The following is a 27,160-nucleotide window of genomic DNA, read 5'->3' on the forward strand; positions in this document are numbered from 1 at the left end:
TTTATTATTACCCCTCCCCCCCCCCCTATTTAAAATTTACCCTTGCATAAATTATGATAATTTATGCTGAGTTAAATGTACTGTTTGAACTTCTATCTAACAGGATATGAGAACTGGGAGGTTGTGACACAAAAGAGGCCAGCTATGGTGCCATGTAGGAAAAGTGGCATTGCATTCTAGGGCCTAAAAGGCGTCATAGCTGGCCCCTTTTCAGTCCATCATATGACATGGGAAGGAGGTTGAGGAGCATTTTATGCAGTCTAAATTCCCAAGAATGCAATGCCACTTTTCCTACATGGCACCACCTCCCATGTCATATGATGGACACAAAAGAGGCCAGCTATGACGCCTTTTAGGAAAAGTGGCATAGCATAGTGGAATTTAGGCTGCATAAAATGCTCCTCAACCTCCTTCCCATGTCATATGATGGACTGGAAAGGGGCCAATTGAATAATTGTTAATCTGAATGTACTATGTAAACACTCTTGTTATGTGTGTTCTGATTAAGTTCTCATATCCTGTTAGATAGAAGTTCAAACAGTACATTTAACTCAGCATAAATTATCATAATTTATGCAGGGGTAAATTTTAAATAGGGGAGGGGGGGGAGGGGTAATAATAAAGAATTATCATAATTTATGCAGGGGTAAATTTTAAATAGGGGGGGGGGAGGGGTAATAATAATGAATTATCATAATTTATGCAGAGTTAAATTATGTAAAACTCTTGTTATGTGTGTTCTGATTTAGTTCTGATCTCCTGGTAGAAAAAGGTCAGAAAAACCTATGTTTTGTGAGATTTTGCTATGTGAAGGACCAAAATGCTATGTTAAGGACATAAATGCTAAGTTTTCCAAGAATTTGCTATGTTTTGCAAGAATTTGCTATGTGAAGGACATAAATGCTATGTTTTGCAAGAATTTGCTATGTTTTGCAAGAATTTGCTATGTGAAGGACATAAATGCTATGTTTTGCAAGAATTTGCTATGTTTTGCAAGAATTTGCTATGTTTTGCAAGAATTTGCTATGTTTTGCAAGAATTTGCTATGTGAAGGACATAAATGCTATGTTTTGCAAGAATTTGCTATGTTTTGCAAGAATTTGCTATGTGAAGGACATAAATGCTATGTTTTGCAAGAATTTGCTATGTTTTGCAAGAATTTGCTATGTGAAGGACATAAATGCTATGTTTTGCAAGAATTTGCTATGTGAATGACAGAAATGCTATTTTTTGTGAGGTTTTGCTATGTGAAGGACAGAAAAGCTAAGTTTTGCAACTTGAAGGACATAAGCAGCCTTCCTAATGTAAGAATTTGTCAGACAAAGGACATAAGTCACCTCCCTTAAGTTAGATTTTGTTAGATGAAGGACATAAGTAGCCTTCCTTAGACCAATTTTCAGTGACTTCTGTCCTAATTAGGAATGACTTTGTTTTCTTTCCATGATCCTAATATTTTAACACTCCTGTGTCTGTCCACTCCGACGTTTGGGACTCCTGCGTTTGTTCTGGAACCCATTACATCACACATTCAGTATTGAATTCCCTACAATTTAATAAATTGTTCAATAAAATTTTGAATTAGAAGTAAATCTTTATGCCGACAAATGCATTTTGGGTTTATAAGCTTTGTTTTCTTCTATGTAATCATGTTTGTGAGAAAAATATTAAAATTTGAACAATTTCATTAAAATTCCTAGAGATTTGGGAAAGAATTTGATATGTTTTTCTCATTTTTCTCCTGTCCTCAAAATTTAGGTTTCCATCATTATATAAACTTCTAAAAAAAGAAAAAAATAATTTACATACATTCAAGTAAGACTACGAAACCGATTAATATCCGCTGGGCTAGAACCTGCACAAGGACATACTGACAGGTTTTTTATTTGGCTATTAGCGGAAACGCGAGCAATAACTAAGAAAGGACGATTTTGTTTCTAAGAAGCGTAGCTTTTACAACATAATAAATAGCTTAAATACACGAACAGTAAAATTAACAGAAACTACCTAAAAAAGTAATAAACAAAACAAAATTCTACTCTCCTAGTTTATAAAAAATATTACCTGGAAACCTACACGATCTACGGGGGGGGGGGGGGAAGTAGTACAGAGATGGGGTTTTATAAAAAATGCTGCGTTCTAGACATTTGAATAAGCGCGGCATTCGCAAAATCTAAACAGAGTATACAACTATTTATTTAATTATTTCGCTTTTGTTGGTACAGCCTTCATAAAAGAAAAACAAATTATCTTAAATCCATTTTTGCTGCATATTAATTAATACATCTTTTTAGAGCTGTATCAGACATTATACAAATGGTTGAAATAATAATTTAAAAATTTTGAATTCTTCAGTTGTATACTCTGTTGCAATCCTATCCTCTTTGTTCAATCAATCAATGTATAAAAAATGTTGAAAAAACGCGGCATTTTTTAAAAAACTCCATCTATGGTGCTTCGCTTAGCAAAAACTCAAAATCATGCAAGAAATGTTTATACGTATACTGCACTTAGTTGTCCGTGATATGATATAATAGTTATTTCTTTCATCGTATTATAGACGGCTTTCCGCGGATATAGAATGTACAATTATAAGATTAAAGATTTTTCGGCACCTCGGGGCTAAAAAATTTGATTGTATGATTGTACATTTTTACATTCGTAAAAAGTTGGATATAATACGATGCTTGACATAGTTTTTTCGTATGGATGAGAACCGGTTCCTATCCATCGGATTCGAATGAATACGAGAAAAAGGTTTACCTAAAAGCTAAACTCTCATCCAAATTGTCAATACTCTCTCGTATTTGATCCAAAGATATTGACCTAAAGAAGGTGTATCAACTTTTTTTTTTATAGCTAGCCGGTTCTTTTAGTAAGTAGTAGACGTAAAATTTTTCATAGAATTCAGATATGCAATCGGTTTTTTTGTAGACCTCTTATTTTTTAAGTAATTTAAGTTTTTTAAAAAAATAATTAAGTCGGTTTTAAGGTACTAAAACGCAACAAAATAAAAGAAGAAAATGGCCAGTAAGAACAAAAATAGTAAGATCTTTAATTTGACACCTTACTTTTAAAATTCTGTTGAGTAATTATTGAAAAAATCTATTTTTTTAACCTCGGTTTAATAAAAACTTTAGACCTAAATATTTTCTCAAACAGACATAAAAAACATGGGTTCATATATACCTTTAGAATCAGAAAAATATTACGAATCCATTGTAAGCAAAATTGAAAAAAAGTAAAAAAATTAAAAAATTAAAAAATGGCCAATTGTATTTTTTGTTCTGGCAACACTATCGTCTTCCCTTTTTTACCCCCTCTTTACCCCCTCTATACCCCCTTCCCATTTTTATACTCAATTCAAAAGTTAAGACGTTGCCTGTACAATATAATATGATATTTTCATATAATTCCTTTTATTGTAGTTTATATACTATATTGTAAACTTTTTTTTTCAATTTTGCTTACAATGGATTCGTAATATTTTTCTGATTCTAAAGGTATATATGAACCCATATTTTTTTACCTGTGAAATAATAAAATTAATGTCAAAGTTTTTATTCTCGTGGGTTTAAAAAAATCGATTTTTTCAATAATTACCTGACAGAATTGAAAAAGTAAGGTGTCAAATTAAAGATCTTACTATTTTTGTTCATAATGGCCATTTTCTTTTTTTTTTGTTGCATTTTAGTACCTTAAAATCGACTTAATTTTTTTTTTTAAAACTTAAATTACTTGAAAAATAAGAGGTCTACAAAAAAACCGATTGCATATCTGAATTCTATGAAAAATTTTACATCTACTACTTACTAAAAGGACCGGCTAGCTATAAAAAAAAAGTTGATACAACTTCTTTATAAGTTAATAAGGACAACAAACATATGTAAGAAAGCAACTTATAAGGTAGATTTAAGTAACTATGAACAAGAAAGTTTTAAACTGTATAATATTTAGCAAATGAATTTAACATAGATGGAAAGACATACTAATATACTTTTAGAAAAATGAAAAATGAACAGTCGCAAGATTGACAAACAAATAAAAAAGTCTTTATACAGCTTAAATTACAAGTTAGATTAGATACAAAAAAAGAAGATAAACAAATTACAATCACTAATTACATCCCACAAAAGAATTAAATAAGTGTTTACCTTACTAATTCAGAAACCCCATCATTGAAAAGATAATTTTCTGTTAGAGCTACGTTGTCCTTAAAAATTTGCTATCATTGAAAACAAAAACGATGACGTTAAACGATTATTGGATCAATCCTGGCGGCCACAGGTGCCAACAAAAATCCAGGTTTATTTTTAAAGATGAATGAAAAATACTAAATCCCTTTCTTAATATCTTAACACAAAAAATAACTAAAGATATACTCACCTCAAGGTTTAAAATAGAATGTGGCATTTTATTTGGTAGATACAAAACATCTCCTTATCACATAGTTCAAATTTACCATTTTGGAAGTATTGCAAGTTCCAGGACAGCTTTTTATTTGAGGGTTGTTGGTAAAATGAGGGTTTTTTGAATTTTTTTTTGTGGGGGTAATTTAATATATTTCCAAAAATGTGGCGTTGGAGAGGGGGGGGGGCAGTCCTTTTACATTACTCCCCTCCCCTTCTATCTGAAAAAGAACCACAAACTAAATTATTTTAGGTTAGGCTTGGTAAAGACCCGCGGAGGATGGAAAAACGTGTTTCAGAAAAGTTAAAAATAAAAGAGAGATTGAGAGCGCATGGATGTCGGAGGTCCACTTGCAATTCTTGGAAGATTTATTGGATATAATTCAGTTTAATACATTTTTAAGCCTTTATTTAAGTCTACTTGAATTGATCTATTCCTGGTTTTTGTACAAACTCTAGAACCTTCTTCCCATAAAATCTAACAAAAAATTTTAGGTAAAAAATATTCAAAGAAAATTACCTTCCTTTGTCTGTCTGTGCTACTGTTATGTTAGAGGGTTGCCTTTTTTACATGTTCAAAAATTTTTAAATTCCTTTCTCGTATTCATTCGAATCCGGTGGATAGGAACCGGTTCTCATCCATACGAAAAAACCATGTCTAGCATCGTATTATATCCAGCTTTCTACAAATATAAAAATGTACAATCATAAGATTAAAACTAGTTTTTTTAGCCGGTGCCTTCGCCACCACGGGGCTAAAAAAACTAGTTTTAATCTTATAATTGTACATTCTATATCCGCGGAAAGCCGTTTATAATACGATGCGAGAAATAACTATTACTTCCTTACCTTCACTTCCCTTTTCCCCCCACCCCTTCCTTTCCCTTTACAATCCCCATCCCCTTTTTCGTTTCTTCCTCTCCCTTCACTAGCCCTTCACTGCACACATAAATATTTTTGATAAAAGAGAAAATTGAAACACTCTAATGAGCACGATTGTCAGACTTCTAGTGGACACAACTCGGGTCATGGAGAAGAAAACGAAATAGCTGGTTACCTCGTATTTTCACAGTAGGTTTTAATAAATTATTTTAGGTTAGATAAGGTAAAAGTTAATGATTGCCCCGCAGGATTATAGCCCCCTGCAGGGTCCAGAAATAGGAGGAAAAACGGTAATGTGAAAATACGACAAAACCCGCTACTTTGATTTCTTTATGATCCCACAATTCTGGTATACTTTTTTTTTATAAATATTGGTGCAAAATTTTATGATCTAAAATTATTATTTTTTTCTCTATTCTTTTCTAACTGTTATTTTATATACCTAATATTAAAAAGCTTCGCTATTATCATACATTATCGTCAATGTTTTTTTATGTCACAGATGTTAGGATAACTTACTTTGACCGTCTTAGCTGAGGTAAGACATGATTAAACCAGGGGAACGCGTTAGAGCCATCCTCCCAGCCTTCACCAAATAAATATAATTAAATTGTACGTATATTGAATAAGAACTAGCTGCTTCGCCCTTGGCTTCTAGGGGAGGTCAGTAAATAGCCTAAAACCAACCCAATATATTGAAGAATCTTCTTTAAAAAGTACCACACATAAGAGCTAGAAATGACCGTGATCTTAAGCTTTAGAAAAAAAAGATAATAAAAACATGAGAAATCATACTTTGACTTGTCTGTACATTTAGCTATAAAATTCTTTTAATTCTTTAGTAACAGGATGTCTCTAGGAGAAATTCTTCCTTGAAAAATATCATCTACCCCCCGCCCCCCCCCCTCTAGGAGTTTAACTTACATTAAACCAAATTTTACATCCAAGTTTATACTTATATAATTATGCTGAGCTGGATCTTTAAATGTGTAGCCGTTGCTGTAGCCGTAGCCAGAGGTACAGCCACTAACCTGATAGCGATCTTTAAATCAAATTTTCAAATGTTTTAAATGTACAATTTAATTTTTAATTAAATTATTTTAAATTAAAATCTTTTAAAATCCATGTTTTATTGACAGCACTGGCAGTGTCGACGGCTACGGCTACGACTATGGCCACGACTACGGCTACGGCAACGGCTAAACATTTAAAGATTCATCTCTGATCCTTGTTATGTTTATTTATCCTTATACCTGGATGTGAACAACTGGAAATACAAGTGAAATCTTCTATAAAAGCCTACAAGAAAACAAATATGTATCCATTTATCCATCTATCAATCAATTTAGTCTACTACATTGTTTCATTGGATATCTGCCTATTTATTTATCATTCTGTTTTGTCTATTTGTCAGCTTTTCTATTAAGTTCACCAAATTTGTAACTAGTTATAGCCCACCAATAAACATACAAAGTTATATCTTAAGCATTAATACCCCCCCCCCCTCTATATTTTGAGAAAGGGAAGAGGTTACAATTGTTTGTGTATTACTTTAGGTTACGTTACATTGTGAATTGGATATCCTTGCAGGGTTAGGGCCCCCGCAGGGCTTAGTCATAGTGGAAGAAAAATCCCCGTCCCCTTGTTTTATTTTTATATTTGAAAAAATAATGGTTGGGGGTTATCAGTGCATAACCGGCCACATGTAAGCTAAAACCAAACTTTGTGTCTATTTATTTACCTATCTATCTAGCTCATATGGAATAATGGCCCACAACTTAGCACCATTGAGTAGCAGGTTCCATGCCCCCATATCTATCTACCTCATAAGGAAGAATGGCCCACCACTTAGCACCAGTGAGTAGTAGGTTCTATGTCCCCATATCTATCTACCTCATAAGGAAGAATGGCCCACCACTTGGCACCGGTGAGTAGCAGGTTCCATGCCCCCATATATATCTACCTTATAAGAAAGAATGGCCCACCACTTGGCACCAGTGAGTAGCAGGTTCCATGCCTTAATATCTATCTACCTCATAAGGAAGAATGGCCCACCACTTAGCACCAGTAAGTAGCAGGTTCCATGCCCCCATATCTATCTACCTCATAAGGAAGAATGGCCCACCACTTAGCACCAGTGAGTAGTAGGTTCCAAGCCCCCATATGGTCAGGATCAAAGTGAAGCTGACTGCCTAAAAATTGGCATTCCTATATATACACCCCATAATCTGTAAAAATCCTTGGGCAAAAATATTTATTCCTTGCTATAGTAGTAACTAAAAATAATACAATTCTATGGCTTATTAGCAAATACATTTGATCAAAACTAATAATATACAAATAGGAATACTATAGGACATGCAGTTATAGAAATCACAAGAGACCGGCACATATGCAACTAATCTACAATAAAATAGATTTGACTTTTTTTTGAGATCTTGTATGGAATTATTTTTTGAAATACATTTAATTTTAGTTATATGCAGGGCTCGGCAGCCGCGGCTAAGCTTCAAATTCAAACACGTTTGTTTTGAAAATATGTTTGAATAGAGGGATTGCCATATTTGAATCAGATTTTGATTATACCAGAATTTTTAAATGGGACAAGGTTGATTCCTTGAGTCTTACAGGTGGCTGACGTGCTGCTATCGAGCCCTGATTATTTGTTAAAATAATAATAATGAACCTGTATTTTTAGTAGACATTATGATCCAAGCCAGTTCATTGTTATATTCTGTCAATGTGTATAAATCATCTATAAGCAAACTTTTTGTCATCACCAAAGTAATAACATAGACAATCATAATCGCACAAGCTATCATAAAATACATATAAACAAGAAAAATTATTAAAGTCAGGTTTTAGCAGGTTTTTTCAATAAGATTTTTATTATGACGCTTCAGTTAGGAACAAAAAAGGCAGTTCAGTTGAGAGTTTAATAGTTATTTCTCGCATCGTATTATAAACGGCTTTCCGCGGATACGAACCGGTTCCTATCCACCGGATTCGAATGAATACGAGAAAATTAATTAACATTGTCCCATCCCTCCATGATATTATAATGCATACTATTCAGAATTAAAATATAAAAATATTCGTGACCTCGCCTCTTAAGGGGCGTTTCGTCGTATTTTAGCTTTTTCCTTTTTTAGATCCTTTGGGGAGCTCTAACCCTGCGGGGCTCTCACCTAACCTAAACTAAACTAATCTATTAAAAGCTACTGTGAAAATACGACTAAATGCCCCTTAAGAGGCGATGTCACAAAAGGGACTATAAATACTCTAGTCAACAATAAGGATGTTATTCCTAACGTGTAGAAAAGTAAGAGGCAAAATGTATTTTTTTCGGATGTAATTTTCTTCCTGTTCAATACCTGGAATTGGGGAGGGTTTCCAGAGGCCGTCCAGTACCAGGCACTGCTCATAACCAGGCAACAAACTAATCAATAGAGATGAATCATAAAAATAGTGAATAGTTAGTACAGTCTACAATTATTTGTGTACAATTTCAAAAAAAGTATTTTATTATCAGTGGGTGGGTTTATGAACATAAAATATTCTGAATTCAAAGATTTTAGATTAAAATTTTATACTGTTTTGCAGGATTAATTTTACAAAATTGAGTTACCCTAGTAGACTCTAAAAATCTTTTTTAGATCCCGCCTTGGGATACAATTATTTAAGAAACTTTTTGATACTGACTTGATTTGACTTTATACTATTTTTAATGGTATATGTCGGTAAAATCAGATTGATTAAAAGTTGTAATAATTTACATATCAATGACATATCTAAACAAAGGCTAAAAAAAGACTGATATTTACATCTAAACCAAAATTTATTACAAATAAAATATTTATTTTCCATGTATGTAATGGCATTATGACTATAATCAAATGTTGATATAATTACAGCAAAATAAACTTACCTATCAGTTTCATTAACTCGGTATTGTTCATAACATTCTAATCTTGAGATATTTTTAAATTAAAACATTTATAATATTCTGTATAAATCAAATATTAGCTTGACGTAGAAAACTTATTTATTTTCTAGTATGGCTTCGCAGCCGTTTAATATCGGCTGGATTAGAACCAGTTCTCTATAAAACTAAAAAATGTATTGTATCGTATTATAGACAACTTTCCAACCGCGGAAAGCTGTCTATAATAGTATGCGATAGATAACTATTCCGATAAATCTAATTTTAAATTTTAAGTGTGCCTTATAATAACAAAGGTACCAATCATTTTATTCAGATAAATGTCAAAGAAAGACCTTAGAAAATGTTATTTAAATTAGTCTTTCAATTAAAATTATTTAGAAATATTCCTTGGATTAAGATTTGAAAGCTTGATAAAAGTCCTCAATATTCCCAATTGTCTTTGGTGCTTCATTTCCTTAAAATATTTATAATTAATATCAATTTTGAACCCATTAACATCATAGCTTAGCATAAAATACATATCAATTATCTTATTTTGATGTGAATCTTAATCAAATCTTAATTTCAAATGTTTACAATAAAAAATAGTTAACTGGATCTTTTTATAGCTAAATCTAAGGTTTGTTAAAAATGATTAAACTTCAAGTCAAACTAAGTGGTTACTATTATGCTCCCCCCCCCCCCACCCCTCTTTCTATAATTAGCTAAGAGTAAAACTTTGAGAGTATATATCTTTTTCCTGATTTTAAAGGCATGGCTAAACAGACTTATGACTGACCAAAGTCGCGTCAATAACATAATTGTTATAGATTAGCTTTGCTACTAAAGATACCTCAAAATTTATATTCAAATCGTTTGGAGTTCTATTATGAGTAAAGCTTGGGGAGTAGGTACTTTTTTCTTTGCTACCCATTGTTTCTTTGTAGATATTTTCAGCCTAAACAATATTAAAAATACAATTTTTAACTTTTTGACAGACATACAGACGGAAAGATAGACAGACGGACAGACAGACGGATAGACAGATAGAAGGACAGACAGACGGATAGACAGATAGAAGGACAGAGAGAATGATCGACATAAGGACAGACAGACAGACGGATAGATAGACGGACAGATAGACGGACAGATAGACGGACAGACACACAAACAGACACACAAACATACTGACAAACATAAAGACAAACATACAGACAAACACACAGAAATTTAGATAGAATTTAACAAACACATAGAAAGACAGACACACACACAGAAAGACAGTCAGACAAACAGATGGACAGACAGTTGAACATCCAGATGTCTGACAGAAGGACAGACAGACGGATATACAGACAAAATTTAATTCCTGTTACCTGACTAAAGTTAAGTTTATAGTTTGATTTTATCATTTCTAACATTAGTTTTCTTCGAAGCTAAACAAATAAATATAAAATTTTATTAAAATACTTACGGCTACGCTGTGGGAAAGTCAAACCTCACCCAACTTTCAATTTTAGCTTTAAAAAGAAATTATTTTTTTTTTGAGCTGGTCACTTTTTCCTCGGAAGATATCTCTTGGAAGGGTGGTGGTACCCTCCTTCAAAATAGCTATGAACCTACCCAGAATCTTTGGGAAGCTACATTTTAAAGGAGAATGTTTCGGTACGCATGCCTTGCCGTACACGAAATCTTAATCTCCAAGCCCTCCGAATGACCAACATGTGAATGTTTACAAATGTGTATTTATTACCATGAAAACGGTGAATCTAAAACAAAAATATAAAAATTAATTACATAGTATTAATGGTTTATTATTTTTGTATATCGAGGTTGCGTGATTTCAATTTAATTAAAAATATAAAATTTCTAAAAAACTTTAAATTGGCACGAAACATATTAAATAGCATCAGAAATTGATAATTTTAGATTCAAATGATCAATAAAATTAAGGAAAATATTCGTATGTCAAAAGTTAGCAGTTAAATGGTCTATTTGTTGAAAAATTAATGTTTTAAATTTCTTCGTAAAAATATACCATACTACACTTATTATAAAGAATTAAGATAAATTCTTACCACATTATGATGTCAAACTAAGCAGGAAGGCTTATTTGAGATCTTCCACGGATTAGAGCGCATGTATATCCATCCAATACATTATTTTTATTCACGTAGCTCTTCACATGGGAATCAACAAGGAAAAAATGTGCGCGCCTTTGTTTGTTTACAAGCGAAGCGCGGAGATAGTTAGGAATGCCGCGTAACACACTCATTCTCTGGTATAAGGAAAAGGGAATTAATGGGTTCGAACTTGCCAGGGAATACAAGAAAATCATTCCAACACACACCCGTCTAGTCACTGGGAATCGAACACAATAACTCATCTTAGCATCATGCGTGCAGACAGTGTCCACAAAATCACAATCTCATAACGCATAAATTACAAGAGTTTAAAATGGCATGGCCATCAGGCCTAAAATTAATTATGGTAACTTACGAACACCACAATAACTCAAACCGACTCCACTACCACATAAGGATAGGAATAAGGAATGGGAAAAGCATTCAACATTCATGAAATGCACATTTACCACTCACACATCTCATTATATCATGGCCTCACAATCTCAATTAAAGTTAGAATTACAGACCATGTAATTGCGAATACATGAATTAATAATCAATAGTACCTAAACTTTGATTAGGTACGTACATAATAATAGGCAAATGATTTTTATATTAAAAATCGCATCAATAATTAAATAATCAACTCAAACTTTTAATCAAAAGAAAGAAAGATTAAATAATGACATTTTTTCTACTAAATCTTTTTGCTAAAAAAGAAAAGTAAAATTTTCATAAAAAACTTCTCAAAATTAAGCATTTTCTCCAGCGGAAAAATACTCGGGCTTACATCTAGACATTCTTAGATAAGATAGGTAAATCCTTAAATCTAACATGTTTAATAAAATAGATACTTAAATCTAAATAAAATATGACTGTAAAAAATCATCAAACATCGGAAAATTAAAATTTCATAATTTTAAATCTTCGTGAATCAAAATTGCGTAAAATAAAATTGCAATTGAAATATGCAAATTAATTTACCAAAGTAAAACAAAAGCTTAATTATAAGAAAAGAACTTCTCTAAATGCTGAGTTTGCAATTTCTCTCTGTTTTAAGAAGAAAGCAACTTGTACATATTCATACAGTCAAAATTAAGGCAATTTGGGGCCTCAGTTAGAATGAACCCCTCAAGATACAAACTAACCAATCTTTAAAATATTAATAATGCCATGTTCCAGCTATCCTGACGGACGTTATGTCTTTCCATCACAATTTTTTGATACTGCATAATTTCCGACAGGATTTCTGGCGCAGGGCTCCATCAACTGAAAATAAACATAATTAGTGATGTTTAAATCAAATCAAAAATTAAAAGAATCATGAATACTTCAAGAAACTTTAGAATCATCAATCAAAGCAATCAAAATAAAATTATTTTATGCTTTAGTTTTGCCGTTCTGTAGTATGTCTGGCCGAGGTAACAGAGCTAAGATACACTATAGAGCGGTCTTATTAAGCTTAAATCTTCGAACTCAAAGAATCTACTTAATTCAAGACGAAAAAAATCTGCATTTTTCTTTAGGTACATCGGTTAAAAGGTAAATAGAAATAATTTTAATATGTATGTAATATTAAATTATCTATGTGATTATAATAAATCTTAAAGAAATATTTGTATGATGTAAAAATCCCATTGTGTTACTTTTTATCATATCGAATTTCAATTAAACAAGAATAAAAATGTTCGTATTTGCGTAGGTACCTAGGAAAATTTCCGCGAAAAAAATTCCTGGTCCCGGAAAGACTTAAATCATTGAAAAAACTTGCGTAAACGTATAAATAACTTAAGTTTGCATTTCAAATGAAAAAAATCTTGCGTCGATTTGAAAGTTTAAACGAAATTGAGTCAAAATTTGCGTTTTTTGTCTTTCGAAAAAAATATCTGATAAATCTACCGTAAAAATAAAATTCAAAGTTAAACAAGAACGATACTTATACTAAACTTTGGGTAGATTGATCTTGAGCAGACGTCTTGCGGAAGTCTCGTTACTCGTGGCGGCTGCGTCATCTGATAATTTGAACTTGCAAACCACGGTCCTCCCACCTGGGCGCACTTCTTCCACACGCCCCAATCTGAACTTCTTCATCAAATTTGTGCTATCGTCGATCAGCACCACGTCTCCCGGCTCGAGCAGCACCTTGTTGCTGCGCCACTTGACGGACTTGAGTAGCTCAGGCATGAGCTGCTCCTTGTACACCTGATGGAACTGACGGGTCAACTCCTCCAAGTTCTCCAGCCTCCTGGTGATGGGCTCTTTACAACCTGTCTCAAAGGTGCAGATTGCATCGTTGGTCCTGCCGCCTAACAGATCAGCAGGTGAAATTATTCTCCAGCAATTGACGTCATCTCCTTGGGTGGCATAGGTCAATGGCTTAGAATTCAAGACTCTTGCAGTCTCAGCACACAACACCAATAAATCATTGAAGGTTACAGTAGCACCAGCCAACTTCTTGTTCAACACACGCTTGACCAGCCCAACCTGCCTCTCCACAGTACCCACGAACGAGTGTGCTGCGGTGGGCACCAGATGCCATTCAAAATGCATTCGGGTATCCTTCAAAAGTTCATCCATAATTCGCTTGGCACCGGCCATATTGGTGCCTCTGTCTGTGGTAACCCTTCTAGGCATATTGTAAAACGCCTGAAATTTTCTCAAGCCGACCAGCACGGCTTCAGTTGAATAATCAGTCAACACATCAACAAACACAGCCTGTGTAAATCTACAGGCCACAATCAACAACCAAACTTTGTACTTGGTCTTGGAACTCCTGGTGCCAACGCCAGGCTTCGTAACTTCGATCGGCCCCGCAAGGTCCATATGCACCTCCTTGAAGGGCACAGAGGGCTCGACACGATCTGGCAGAATATTAGCAATTGCGGGACTCGAACGCTTGGCATATTCAATGGAACATGCAGCACAACTCTTGACCACTTTCATAGCCTCCATGCGGCCATGTGTGATCCATGCATACCTGCGGCTTTGCGCCAACGTCTTACGATGGCCTCCATGCCCCAATTCATCGTGGGACTGTTGAAGGATGAGCCGCGCCAGCCTGTTGTGGCGGCTGAGCAAGACAACACCTGGGCTGTCCTTCATAATCTTCCTGGGGCCTCCAGCAGCGGCCTCAAGAGCCTCATCTCCTCTCCCGGACATTTTCAATATTGTAAATGTCCTAAGAGGATAACATCCATCATGACCCACAATGGGCCAACAAACCTGGACCTTGTGATGATACGGTTGAAGGGAGTCGAATTTCCCCTCGGCGTCCATGGTCATCTCCTTCTCTTGGTTGAAGGAAGTCAAAAACAGGTCACAAACAGAATCCATGTATGTATTTGTGAAAGTATAGTTCTCATAATGCTTAGAACTATCATTGTTGCTAACACCATCCTCAATTGTTGCAACGCCACGTTTCTTGACAAGCAGCGTTTTAAAGCAGTTGGCAGCCTTAAGAACTGCGGCCACAGTCCTCCTTGCTTGCCTGTAGGTCCTTCTTGCCAGAGACCTCCAAAAATCATTGTCCACTACCTGTGTGAACATTACCTTGAGCTTCGCCATCTTGGGATTTAGCTCGCTCTCGGGAATGGATGCATTTACCTCACCCGCCGTCTTAACGGGCCACTGGTCCTGTTCCAGGCGCAACCAGCTTGGACCTTCCTGGTATGTAGATCCAGGTTGTACATCCTCAATCGTGCACAAACCACGCGTCGCCAGGTCGGCGATGTTGTGCTGGGTTGGAACCCATCTCCAATCTTCAGGGCTCGTCAACTGTTGTATCTCGGAAACACGATGACTGTTAAAAACATTTAACATAACACTGTCACTGGATAGCTGAGCTAGGGCGCAGCTGCTATCACTAAAAAACACCTTGCCAGAAATGTTGAAAGGTAGAGCTCTGGCAACAGTATCCACAAGCCTTGCCAAAATTAGACAACTAAGCATTTCTAACCTTGGAATAGACTCAATCTTCACTGGTGCGACACGTGACTTGGCGCAACACAAAACTACATCATATCCTCCAGGAACTGGCCATCTCAGGTAGGTGATGGCTGCATAGGCCTGGTTAGATGCATCGCAGAAACCAACAAGCATTGGAAGCCCCAACGGCTTATCAGGAACCATCGAACGTCTGAACGACACATTTCCAAGTGCCGAACGGTCCTGGAGGCTGGACACGAGCTCCGACCTCAACTCTCCAGGTATAACATCATCCCAGTTACATCCATGTATGCAAACTGAGCGCAGACAAAGCTTGGATTTAAGCAGCAATGGCGCTGCTAGACCCATTGGGTCATAAAGTTGTTGCACAATTCTCCAAACTTCACGTTTAGTTATCAACTCAGGTAGACTTCTCCAGAGATCCTCCAGGTCCAGATCCTCTAGTAACTTTCTACCCTTAATCTTCTCGCCGTGGTTGGCTCTGACAGGTAGGAACAACTTATCCTGTTTAGGGTCCCATACAAGGCCCAGAACTTTTACACTGTCAACATCATCTCCAGAATAAACAACAGATTTAAACTTGAAATTGCCAGGTGCAATCATATCTTCCAGCTCTTGGACCAGCTGGACAGCTTCAGGTTTGCTGTTATGACCGCTCAAACAGTCATCCACGTAAGTACAAGTCTCCAATTTGACCGATGGAGGATCTTGATACAAAATAAATTCAGAACTGAGTAGTTGCTGAACATCTCTCCACACATCCTGCTGGGCTACAACGTCACAACCTCTAATCTTCTCAGATCCATAAACATCTTGAACATCCTGCTGGGAACGTCCACCAAAAATACGACCAGTGAGTCTGAGGGCGGTCACGGCCATATCTCCAGCCAAGGCCTCACCAAAGTTGATGGTTTTGGTAAGGTAGACCTCTGGCTCTCCATCAACTGTATCAGCGAAAAAAACACGTTTCAGCTGAGAATCTTCATAGGTAGCTAATAATGAATTATAGAACTTCTGAATATCAGCCACGAATGCACACTTATAACTTCTGAACCGGATAAGATTGTGCATCAGAGTATATAATGGAACTGGGCCATCCATCATAATACTATTGAGGCTTAGCCCCTTGCAGCAGAGGCTAGAATTAGCGCATATCCTCAACGGCGTGGAAATAGACTCTTTATATGCGCAGACTAGGCTCGAATAATACACGGGCTTAGTATAAGCTAGGTCTTCTGGCGAAGCTTTCTGATATACTCCACGAGACACAGCTTCTTGAAACACTTGGCAGAAGGTGCTGTATTCACCTTTTTTAATCATTCTCTGCCGGTCACGTAAGCAGATCTTATAGGCCTGCTCTGAATTGTCAAATAACACACTTGGCGGCTGCTTGTAGGGATATGAGGCCGTCCAAATATGGTTCTCAAGATCTAATGTCAGACCTTCTTCAATCAGCTGCCGCTTACGCACATCCAAGGCGGACTGCCCGGCGGCTATGGCGGCGCAATGACGGCAGTTCTTACAACCGCTGCACATTGATGGCGGCTGTATTCCCAAACTCTCAGTACTCAGGAACTCCATCTTGCTGACCTCCAACTTCACAGCTTTACAGGCGACAGGATTAGCAATAGTCCTGCCATCTGCAGACACAACTAAATAGCCTGTACCAAATAAGCTTCTGTACAGTCTAGAATCACCAACCATTTTATCTGCACACGGGAACATAGCTGGTGTTAAATGGCCGATTAAAACATCAATCTTGCCGTCGACCATAGAAAAATTATCAGGCTTCATGTTGAAAATGTCGGCGGCGGCTGTAGGATCAATAGAACGCAACCCTTCTTCAGTACCAATGCTGGGCACTACCGCCGCCTCCAGAATATGTGAATTCCGGTTGCGGTCAACCAAACAAATCTTGACTGTAGGACATGCTTGGCTCTTTCCATCTGCCAGAGAAATAGTAGCTGTGCGACCAGTTGATGGCAACTCTAACTTCTTGGCAATACTTCTAGAAATCAACGTCAAATTTGCTCCACTGTCCCACATGGCATTGACGGTGACTTGACGTTTGTCAGCCGCCAACGCCGGGACCTGCTGCAACATCAGCATAAAATTGTTCTTGCTAAACAATTGTGATTCATACACTGCCGCAACTTGTCCACTAGCAACTGATTCATGTAATAATGAATTATGAGGCTGGTTGCAACTGTCAATGGTACAGCTGCCAAGCTTATCGGCTCTGGGACAATCGGCCACCCGATGCCCTTTTTGTAAGCAGAGCAAACAGGCGCCTATCTTCTTGATGAAGACTTTGCGTTCAGGAACAGACATATCCCTAAACTTGGAGCACTTAAACAACAGGTGATCAGAGTTACAACCTTCCGACGGGCAAGGCTGTTTCTTCTTGGTCTTAGCTGGAGACCCAGGTTTACCAACGGCTGTAGCTGCGGCCGCAGGATTACCTTTCTTCTTGGAGGGGGTGTCTACATCGATTGAACACCTCATCAAAATGGCGCCACGCTGTTCCTCTATAATCTTCAAGAGCTTAGGAATATTTGGGGTATCCATCGAGCCCAACGCCAGGTTGAGCTTGTCCTGGAAATCACGTGGCAACTTTTTGGATAACATTTCCAAAAGAATAATGGTCAACCACTGGCTTGTGGTGACTTCCTCATCATCATCATCTTTAGTCAGCTGCTCGAGCTGGCTAACTGCACCACCAAACTCTGCTAAGACTGTCACAATCTGGTTGGAGTCCGACGGTTTAGGCTTCTTCTCCCATTGGTTGAAAAGGCAGAGCATCTGACGTGTTTTGGACTTAAAACGTGCGTCGAGGTAAGCCCATTGAGATTCATGTGATTGAATCTGAATTAACTGAAGTCTCAACTCTTTATTTTTGCAGACCTTTTCACTGCTCAACAATAACTGTAAATATGACGGGTCCTGTCCTACGGTAAGCTTTTTAAAATTGTCCTTGAAACTTACGTAGGCTGACTCTGAGCCGTCAAAGCTTGGAAGAAGACGTTCGTCGACACGATTCATATATCCTGGCGTGAACATAGAACCGGTGCCGAACTGTGGTGTGCCAAACGGCGACACAAATGGCGATGCTGTCGAAGCACCCGCCGTCGTTGTAGGCGGCTTCACAGGTTCAAGCTTAACCTCGGCCAGCCGTTTCATCAAAGCAGACAAAGTGTTTATAATTGGTTCTGGTAAGGGAAAGTATGACCCTTTAATAACCTTCACAATCTTTAAGCAACGATCATATAGTTCAGCCTTATGGTCAGGCAAATTATCACCAACTAAATCAACAACACTTTGAATGTCACTAAGCTCCTCCATAGCATCTAGAGCATCTTTCAGAGCGTTATAATCTTTTTGCACAGTAATTATATTAGAATAAATGTCACTAAACTCCTCAAGCTCTTGGATTCTCACACCAAGCTTGCTAAAACCGACCATAATGCTATCGAATGTCTTGAACTTGTCATGGACAAGGATTGACTCCTTAGTGAAATGTCTAACATCAAGCTCTGAAGATTCACTGACCAACTTCATCACTTTATCTAGTTCACTGGTTAGGGCCTCGACGGCTGGGCGCAGCCGTAGTCCCAGTTGAGCGCCTTTATTCTTTTTAGGACCCATGATTGTCACAATAATTAACTGTACTGATTACGATTATAATAGTGTGTGGTAAGGTATCACAACCAACACATTCACAAAACTTCACAGATATTTTCTTAGCCGCATCTGTTCTGTCTCGTTTTCATTGTTTCGGTACGCATGCCTTGCCGTACACGAAATCTTAATCTCCAAGCCCTCCGAATGACCAACATGTGAATGTTTACAAATGTGTATTTATTACCATGAAAACGGTGAATCTAAAACAAAAATATAAAAATTAATTACATAGTATTAATGGTTTATTATTTTTGTATATCGAGGTTGCGTGATTTCAATTTAATTAAAAATATAAAATTTCTAAAAAACTTTAAATTGGCACGAAACATATTAAATAGCATCAGAAATTGATAATTTTAGATTCAAATGATCAATAAAATTAAGGAAAATATTCGTATGTCAAAAGTTAGCAGTTAAATGGTCTATTTGTTGAAAAATTAATGTTTTAAATTTCTTCGTAAAAATATACCATACTACACTTATTATAAAGAATTAAGATAAATTCTTACCACATTATGATGTCAAACTAAGCAGGAAGGCTTATTTGAGATCTTCCACGGATTAGAGCGCATGTATATCCATCCAATACATTATTTTTATTCACGTAGCTCTTCACATGGGAATCAACAAGGAAAAAATGTGCGCGCCTTTGTTTGTTTACAAGCGAAGCGCGGAGATAGTTAGGAATGCCGCGTAACACACTCATTCTCTGGTATAAGGAAAAGGGAATTAATGGGTTCGAACTTGCCAGGGAATACAAGAAAATCATTCCAACACAGAGAACCATATTGGCTCATCAATTAGCAAGATCCTTTAGTGTATCATAGTTAATACCTTTGGTCTGGCAATAAGAGTAGAGGTATTGTTTCCCTTATTAAACAATCTTTCCAAAATTCCATCAAAATTAAGACCGGCAAATCTAAAAAAAATAAGTTGAATTTATTAATATAAAAATCTTACAAATTATTCATGTGAATTTTTGTTTAATAGAGTTCTATGTCTTTTTCTATACATAAATGATTGGTTAAAATATGAAGATTTTAAAAAGAATAATAGACATAATACTTACTTTTGTAGATCAACAGGTAATGATGGATCTGGAAACCATTCTGCATTTAAACAATTCTAAATATATTATCCAGCTGTTTTTAGCCAGAAATCTTAAGGTATAAAAGATCTTCTTTAGATAAGTTTGGACACTTCCAATCAAGATCTAACAAAAGTTTTCTTGGGCATAACATAAGATAGAGCATTAGTTAGAAAGTATAAATAAAGAAAATCTTTAAAATAAAAATATAACAACTAACTACCCTCACTAAATCACAGAGTTGTTCTTTTGTAGGAACTTGGCTGTGTTTTCCGACGCTGTTAACTGATTTCAAAGATCCAATACAAAATCGGGACTGGGTTCCCTTCCCTGTGGGGAGAGTTACAAATAGCTCATGCCCCTTTTTATGGTTTTGATTTAATATTTTATACAGCTAGATGTAGTAGTTTAAGGTCAGACAGTCGATATGACATACCACAATTAAAGAATAGATGTAGTTTATAATTAGACCTGTAATATAACAGGAACTCTTCCCCTAACATAATTCTCTAAAAAGTCGTCTTTTGAGATGCTACAATCAATTCGAGTTATCTAAAGTATTCAATTTTTTTATTTTCAACTTTCTTGTATAACAGTAAATAATTTGATCATGAAAAATGTTTGTTATATCTATTAAAGAATAACTTTAACTTATGCGTTTATGAATTCTAATTCCTAAAAACATAAATAATTCTTCAAAAATGTCTTATGATTTATGGCACTAAAAGCAAGATTAGTGGGTATGGCTCAATACTATGAACATTTAGGACTTAAAGACAAAGGCCACACAACCAAATAGGAATTTGTATTTTGTGCTAAAGTAGATAAGTCGATGTTATGGCACAAATAGCAAAACTAATAACTGAATCAGATCTATAAGTGAGATTAACAGACATATAGACATATCCTATATATTTAGTAGCTGTTCTAATAACCAGAAAGAAACCTGATCATTAATTTTTTCTTGTGATATATGAATATCTGTTACGTCTAAAAAATATTGTTTAGTTTTATGCTTATAAAGTGTTTTACCTTTTTTATGTTTTATTATTATTTGGCCACAACTTGGTCAAAAATGCTCACAAATCAGACCTTTTTCGACCGAAGATACTCAAATAGTTCCTTTACAAGCCCAATCAATCAGTTTTAAGATATCTTTATATTTGAAGGAAAATTGATGAAAATACTAAAAAAAGGCAAATTTGGGTGTTACCTTTTATGTGCACAGATACCATAAAATCAACAGAAAAAATACTAATTTTTACTTTTATGTCATTTTAAAGTTTGATTCTGTTAAATTGGCTAAAAATGACAGAAAAGTAAAAATAAGTGTTTTTTTCTGTTGATTTTATGGTATCTGTGCACATAAAAGGTAACACCCAAATTTGCCTTGTTGTGGCCAAATAATAATGAAACATATAATAACGTAACACACTTTACTTATTTTTTAGTAGACAATCTTGTAAATAATTTTCTTTATTAGTTAGTCCAAACGTAACACAATCGGAAAATGAGATTTAAAGAGAGCTAGACGGCTGATCATTGTGTGAAAATTTTGTTAACAAATCACTAATCATTCTAAATTTACTTAGGCCGTCGGATTATTTGTAATGCCCCGTAAACACAAATTTTCTATTTTTGTGACTTTTTACACCAAAAATGACTTGATGAGGAGCTTTGTAAATATACTCACCTCGACTCTCTCTACAACATCTGTCTAGTTCAGATAAATTGTCCTTGTCATCTATCTAAAAATAAATTTCGCTAGTTTTACCTTAGGTTTGGTTACATTTGGAATAGGGTATCTCTGCAGGGTTGGAACACCGCAGGTATAGGCCCCGTGGGCTTAGGGCCCCTTGCAGAAAATTGTAGACAGAAACACTAACCCCTCAGAAGCGGGACAAAGTGTCTCAAAAATCAGCCAGGTGACGTCTTAGAAATGAGGGAGATGAGAGGAGAAGTTGGAAAGAAAACCACAAAAAAGTGATGGATAATCCTTCATTTTTGTGACGTCATATGGCTGATTTTAGAGACACTTTGTCTCGCTACAATCTTGTATAGCAGCCAAGTAAACATAATTTCCACTTTAAAGTTAAGCAATGAACAGACGGACAGGCATTTGGAATTATAGAGTAGCTTCGCTACTAAAAATCTCTTACCTGATTTGTTTGAGCAGTCAGGGTTATGAGAATGGTACTATTTAAATCTTCAACAATATTATCCATTTCAATGAAAGATAGAACTTCTACTTCTAAACTTCCATTGTTCTATAACAAGTACAATCATGTCATAAATAAAAGATAGCCCAGCTCTTAACTCCTTAATTAATAGCGAAGCTACTCTGTAGGACTTAATGTCCAAACTTAATGCGGGAAACATGGATTTTTCGGCTACTATTCAAGATACACAGCTAAACTATGTGATCTATTTGAAATAGAATCATTGTTTTTTTTTGGCTTCGATTTTTATTGAAGTTGTCATTCTTGCTATAGTGTAGTTGCTCTATTAAAAGGCCTTGCAGTAAAAAAAGTTTAACTATTCAATTTTACCAGTCTGTTTTTACTATGCTTATGGACGTAATGAAAAGATTTACCTGCAAAAATGCAACACAATTATCAAGATTTCTACATGTTCGTTCTGCTTCTTCTGGATTCTTATAATAATACAAGGATAACAATATCCATGGACACGGAACCAAACAAACCAGACAAACAAACGATTAAGCAGATATAATGAAACGACGCATTCAATATTCAACAATACATAGAATTCTTCATAAATAATGCATGTAAAAATATCACAAAAAGTAATTGGGTATTGTCCCTTTCGTAGCAACACCTCTTAAGGGGCGATTCGTCGTATTTTCCAAATGGGTTTTGATTGGTTATTTTAGATAAGGTAAGGTTATATTGGGTTATGTGATTGCCCCGCAGGGTCAGGCAATTGGCCCTGCATTGTTAGAACCCCCCATAGAGGCTAGAAATAGGAGAAAAGCTTCTGAGAAAATACGAAGAAACGCCCCTTTAGGGGCGTTGCCACGAAAGGGACTATACCCAAGTAATTAAATGCAAGATGCTTTTTATGAACATTTTTACATTTTAAGACTTGTTTATAGAGATTCGTTGAACACAGTAAAAGTGTCGGACTGATTATGACGTAAAAAAATAGCCAATGAGAGGCCACTATAAATTTTACCATTGGTCAATAATGGCCTCACATTGGCAAATTTGTTTTTACGTCATAATCAGTCCGACACTTTTACTGTGTTCAGATTCGTTTATTATATTTTTTACTAGAAATCCTTATTTTAAAAAATTAATTATTAGATGGAAAACATTTTTAAGCAGTTTTTAAAAAATATTTTTAAAATTACAAATAAATGAAAAGGGCACCTAATATGGAAAAACCCTCCAATGAAAGACATACTATTTATTTTTAACTTTGTTGAGGGGCAGTGTGTGATTAACAATTATTAAGAAAGACATATTATCTACTTGTTACCTTCATTATATCAAATCCAAGCATCAATTTTCTTCTTTTTTCACTACTTAAAATAAAAAAAATAATTCAATCTGTTTATTAACTTGTCTATTTATCTATCTATCCATCTCTCTATCTATACCTGTCCAGGAAGGAGAAACCACTTTGATCCAACAGGATAAAGTCCCTTGATAACATAAATATTTTTATACAATTTCAGATAGGGGATATGTTTTCTAAAAACAAGTTGACGAAAAAGGAAGACAAAGATTTTCGGATGAAGTGTAAAGTTTCCTAGAAAGGGATTATTGGTCTATTGAATACACTAGTCCCCGATGTTTTATAATAACGTTTCGGTTATTCGTTGGCTTAACAACTTTGGGGACTTTAATTGGTTGGTTGATTTAGTTGAGTGTTAAAACGTTTCAACCACTAGTTGTAACTTACTGAAGGGGTAATTTTGTGTATTATCACTGGGGATGTATATCAATTGCCCATTGTCATTAAATAATGGTTTTTGAAGTATATTCTGTTTTTCATTAATTTTGCCAGTAGCCGATATTTTCCTATCCACCACATCTATATTTTTTTCTGCAGAAAACTTTCCCTCCCATAGTAAACTCAAAGTTTGTTAAAGTTTTTATCGTCTAAATTGGCCTCAACTTAGCCACCTTAGTTATACTTAGGTTTGGCAGCCGCAGCCGCAAAATATCTTTATGAAATCATGGAACTGTCCTATTTATTTGAAATTATTATAATAACGATTTGACATTTATATAGATAGTCCAATCTAATATACTAAAAGACAATCAACCTATAGAAACGTAAAACAAGGATCAGAAAGTATATAATGAGCGAACATTATCTACATTATTCTTTCATGATATCATCTTAATATGATTAAAACTAATTAATAATAGTGATTACTTTAGTAGGTGGAAAGGATCTTCACAAAAAATAGCATCTACATACTTCAAATAATTCGGGAACAGTCCCTTTCGTGGCAACGCACCTTAAGGGGCGATTCGTCGTATTTTTAAAATGGCTTTTGATAGGTTAGGTTATATTGGGTTAGGTGATTGCCCCACAGGGTTAGGAAATTGACCCCGCTGGGTTAGAGCCCCCCGCGCAGGAGCTAGAAATAGAAGAAAAGCTACTGTGAAAAAAACCCGAAGAATCGCCCCTTAAGGAGCGTTGCCACGAAAGGGACTATACATAATAATTCTTGTAAAACATAAACAGACGAACATTTTGAATTACTGATTAGCTATACTTCAAAAATTTTTTTAATAACAAAAATTAAAAAGGCGGTTTCCAACCTTTGTAGTTTATTCAACTCTAAAAAGTATCCTCCCTCCCCTCCCTAAGGATTTTACTTGACAAAAAATATTTATTTTAAAGAAATCTTTGCTTCTACATCTTTGAACTTATTTATCCTAAAAAGTAACATGATGTCTGTGTGTGATTGAGTAGTAATAACTACCAGTGTCCAAACTTTTCCACCAATAATTTTAAACTACATCTGTGCTAAATTGCTTATCGTAATTGAGGTTGATCACAAATTTAATGTCCATTGCCCTACCTCTAATTTCCCTGGCAAAACTAAAAGACAAATTATCCTTGTAAAGTGGCTTTGCTACTTAAAATATCAAAAGTTCCAATACATACTTTTAAACAATTAAATTCCAAAACAAAGTTTTTTTTCTCTGTCAAAAGTTTTGAAATTGCAAGTAATGGATAAATTTAACATTTTATTGTAAATCAATATTTTATCCAGTTAAAAAAGTTAGAGTCGAAAAATTAGAGAGCTTGGCTTAGAGTACTACATGTAGTAATGTATTATATGGTTCTTTAAAGTTATTGCCCCCTTAAAAAGAGTGTTATTAAGAGAAATAGCGATTAGTTTTCACTATATTAAAAAATGTATATGTACAGATTAATAATCCAGATAACTACATGGCCCAAGTGGTGGAGACCCTTATCGTCTGCTAGAAAATTGCTTTCTTTTCTTTTTGTAGGGACTCAGCTGTGTTTATATTTCCGACGCGGTTATTTTATTTTTTTTTGAGGGGGGGGGGGGGTGTTATAGGAGCCAAACCAATTATGAAGGTTTCGTACCCCTACCCTAAATGTCCCATTCCTAAATATGATGGATATCCGTATTCTTATACTTGTACCAAACATTAAATGTTATCATGTAGTCATGCTCGAAGGTAGTTAATAAAACCCTGTTAAAATCTATAGGATATTTTGCTTCAGGAAACTTATAACTTTACCAACCAATCTTTCTCCGTGGGACTCTTCGTGGGCCTAAAGGGGTGCGCAGAATAAAAGGAGGTAAGGATGCAAATACTGTAGTAAATTTTTATTTTAGGGCCGCTACATGTCATAATCATTGGCTAATATCTAGAATTAATCATCTACTCTGAAAATCTATTTGTATTGAAATTTGCTCTGAAATTTATTTTCAACTTTGTAAGTGAGTTAGGTAAGTTTAAATGGTGAGTATTCTTTTTCAATTTTATATTATGTAGCATTCCTTCAACACAATTAATTCTGTCTGTCGTGATGTCACTAAAACAAAAATCCAATTTTATTACATTTATGGAAAATGTAAGTAAGGATTTCAATTTAAATGACAAGTCTTCACAAAAATGTAGGTCGTCTTATTTTTTAAGATTTTAAAAAAATCAAATTGTGTAAAAATGTCAAAAATTGACAGTATCTAGGCTAGTTTTGAGAATATGTCAACTCAACCAGTTAAGAGAACCCTATTAAAACTGGCAGTATTTTGTCGATTTCAGTGGTCTGCGTCTTCTTGGTATATGACATGGCTGGCATATTATCAGCAAGATATTTTCATAATCCATTTATTGACTACTATTTATTTTGACTTTGTGGAAAAGTATGTTTTGATGAGGCTTTTTTTGAATACTAAAAATTTGATACCCTCTTTGCAGATAAAAATTATTGGTTGAAAAGTTTGGATGGACACTAATATTTTGAAACCAACCAATTATAAGCTTTATAGTTCACAAATAAGATTGAACGGTCATAAAACTTTGGGTACCAGTTTAATTTAAAGTCTGTTGTCCCTTCCCTCCCTGAGGAATAAGCACGAATTAGCATTCATTCAATAATCTGTAATGATTTATATGCGTGGACAACTAGGATATGTATTACGCTTTGATAAACTAGAAGCCTTTTGGGGTACATAAGGTGGGGGGGGGGGGGGGGGAGTTAAAGCGCAACCATTTTCATTTTGAGTTTTAAAAAGAAAAGGAAGTTTTATTTTTTAGGGGGGGGGCGGGGGGATCATTTTTTAATGGAGTGTGGAGATAACCTCACCCAATATAGTTGAAAACCTTCCCTGGTCCTATAAGAAGATTCACTGTAAAGATGAACTATATTGGTTCAGCGGTTAGCAAGATCCTTCGCTATAGACAAAAAATCGTACTAATTTATTTATTAGGATATGATGCAAAAGCTTACCTAGAAACTACGTATGATGTCCAATCCCAAAACTCAATATTGTCTGAAATTATACATTTTCAAACTAATAACAATTAATTAGTTTTGTTTCATTTGTCTATTCTGACGGTCAAAAAATATCATTCAAAGCTAGTTC

At 35.2% G+C, this 27,160-nt stretch overlaps 1 protein-coding gene across 1 annotated transcript in view; it reads right to left on the bottom strand.

Annotated features, from left to right (window-relative positions):
- Positions 1 to 1,644: 1,644 nt before the first annotated feature.
- Positions 1,645 to 27,160, bottom strand: part of LOC145332529 (uncharacterized) — a 32,752-nt gene continuing 7,236 nt past the window's right edge. Inside the window, exons 5-28 of the mRNA XM_080177529.1 lie at positions 27,025 to 27,067; positions 23,675 to 23,719; positions 23,554 to 23,599; positions 22,646 to 22,705; positions 22,212 to 22,319; positions 21,746 to 21,800; positions 20,999 to 21,042; positions 20,524 to 20,604; positions 20,035 to 20,090; positions 19,800 to 19,884; positions 10,590 to 10,649; positions 10,067 to 10,171; positions 9,621 to 9,688; positions 9,217 to 9,258; positions 8,663 to 8,727; positions 7,975 to 8,043; positions 7,392 to 7,480; positions 6,542 to 6,587; positions 5,808 to 5,874; positions 4,842 to 4,884; positions 4,384 to 4,434; positions 4,152 to 4,210; positions 2,761 to 2,823; positions 1,645 to 1,777 (exon numbers count right to left, since the gene is read on the bottom strand). Of these exons, the coding sequence (XP_080033655.1) occupies positions 1,645 to 1,777; positions 2,761 to 2,823; positions 4,152 to 4,210; positions 4,384 to 4,434; positions 4,842 to 4,884; positions 5,808 to 5,874; positions 6,542 to 6,587; positions 7,392 to 7,480; positions 7,975 to 8,043; positions 8,663 to 8,727; positions 9,217 to 9,258; positions 9,621 to 9,688; positions 10,067 to 10,171; positions 10,590 to 10,649; positions 19,800 to 19,884; positions 20,035 to 20,090; positions 20,524 to 20,604; positions 20,999 to 21,042; positions 21,746 to 21,800; positions 22,212 to 22,319; positions 22,646 to 22,705; positions 23,554 to 23,599; positions 23,675 to 23,719; positions 27,025 to 27,067 (1,583 nt within the window). The remainder of the gene's footprint in view (positions 1,778 to 2,760; positions 2,824 to 4,151; positions 4,211 to 4,383; positions 4,435 to 4,841; positions 4,885 to 5,807; positions 5,875 to 6,541; positions 6,588 to 7,391; positions 7,481 to 7,974; positions 8,044 to 8,662; positions 8,728 to 9,216; positions 9,259 to 9,620; positions 9,689 to 10,066; positions 10,172 to 10,589; positions 10,650 to 19,799; positions 19,885 to 20,034; positions 20,091 to 20,523; positions 20,605 to 20,998; positions 21,043 to 21,745; positions 21,801 to 22,211; positions 22,320 to 22,645; positions 22,706 to 23,553; positions 23,600 to 23,674; positions 23,720 to 27,024; positions 27,068 to 27,160) is intronic.

The sequence above is a fragment of the Acartia tonsa genome, chromosome 11, assembly GCF_053477335.1.
Source record: "Acartia tonsa isolate MP-2025a chromosome 11, ASM5347733v1, whole genome shotgun sequence".
NCBI lineage: Eukaryota > Metazoa > Arthropoda > Copepoda > Calanoida > Acartiidae > Acartia > Acartia tonsa.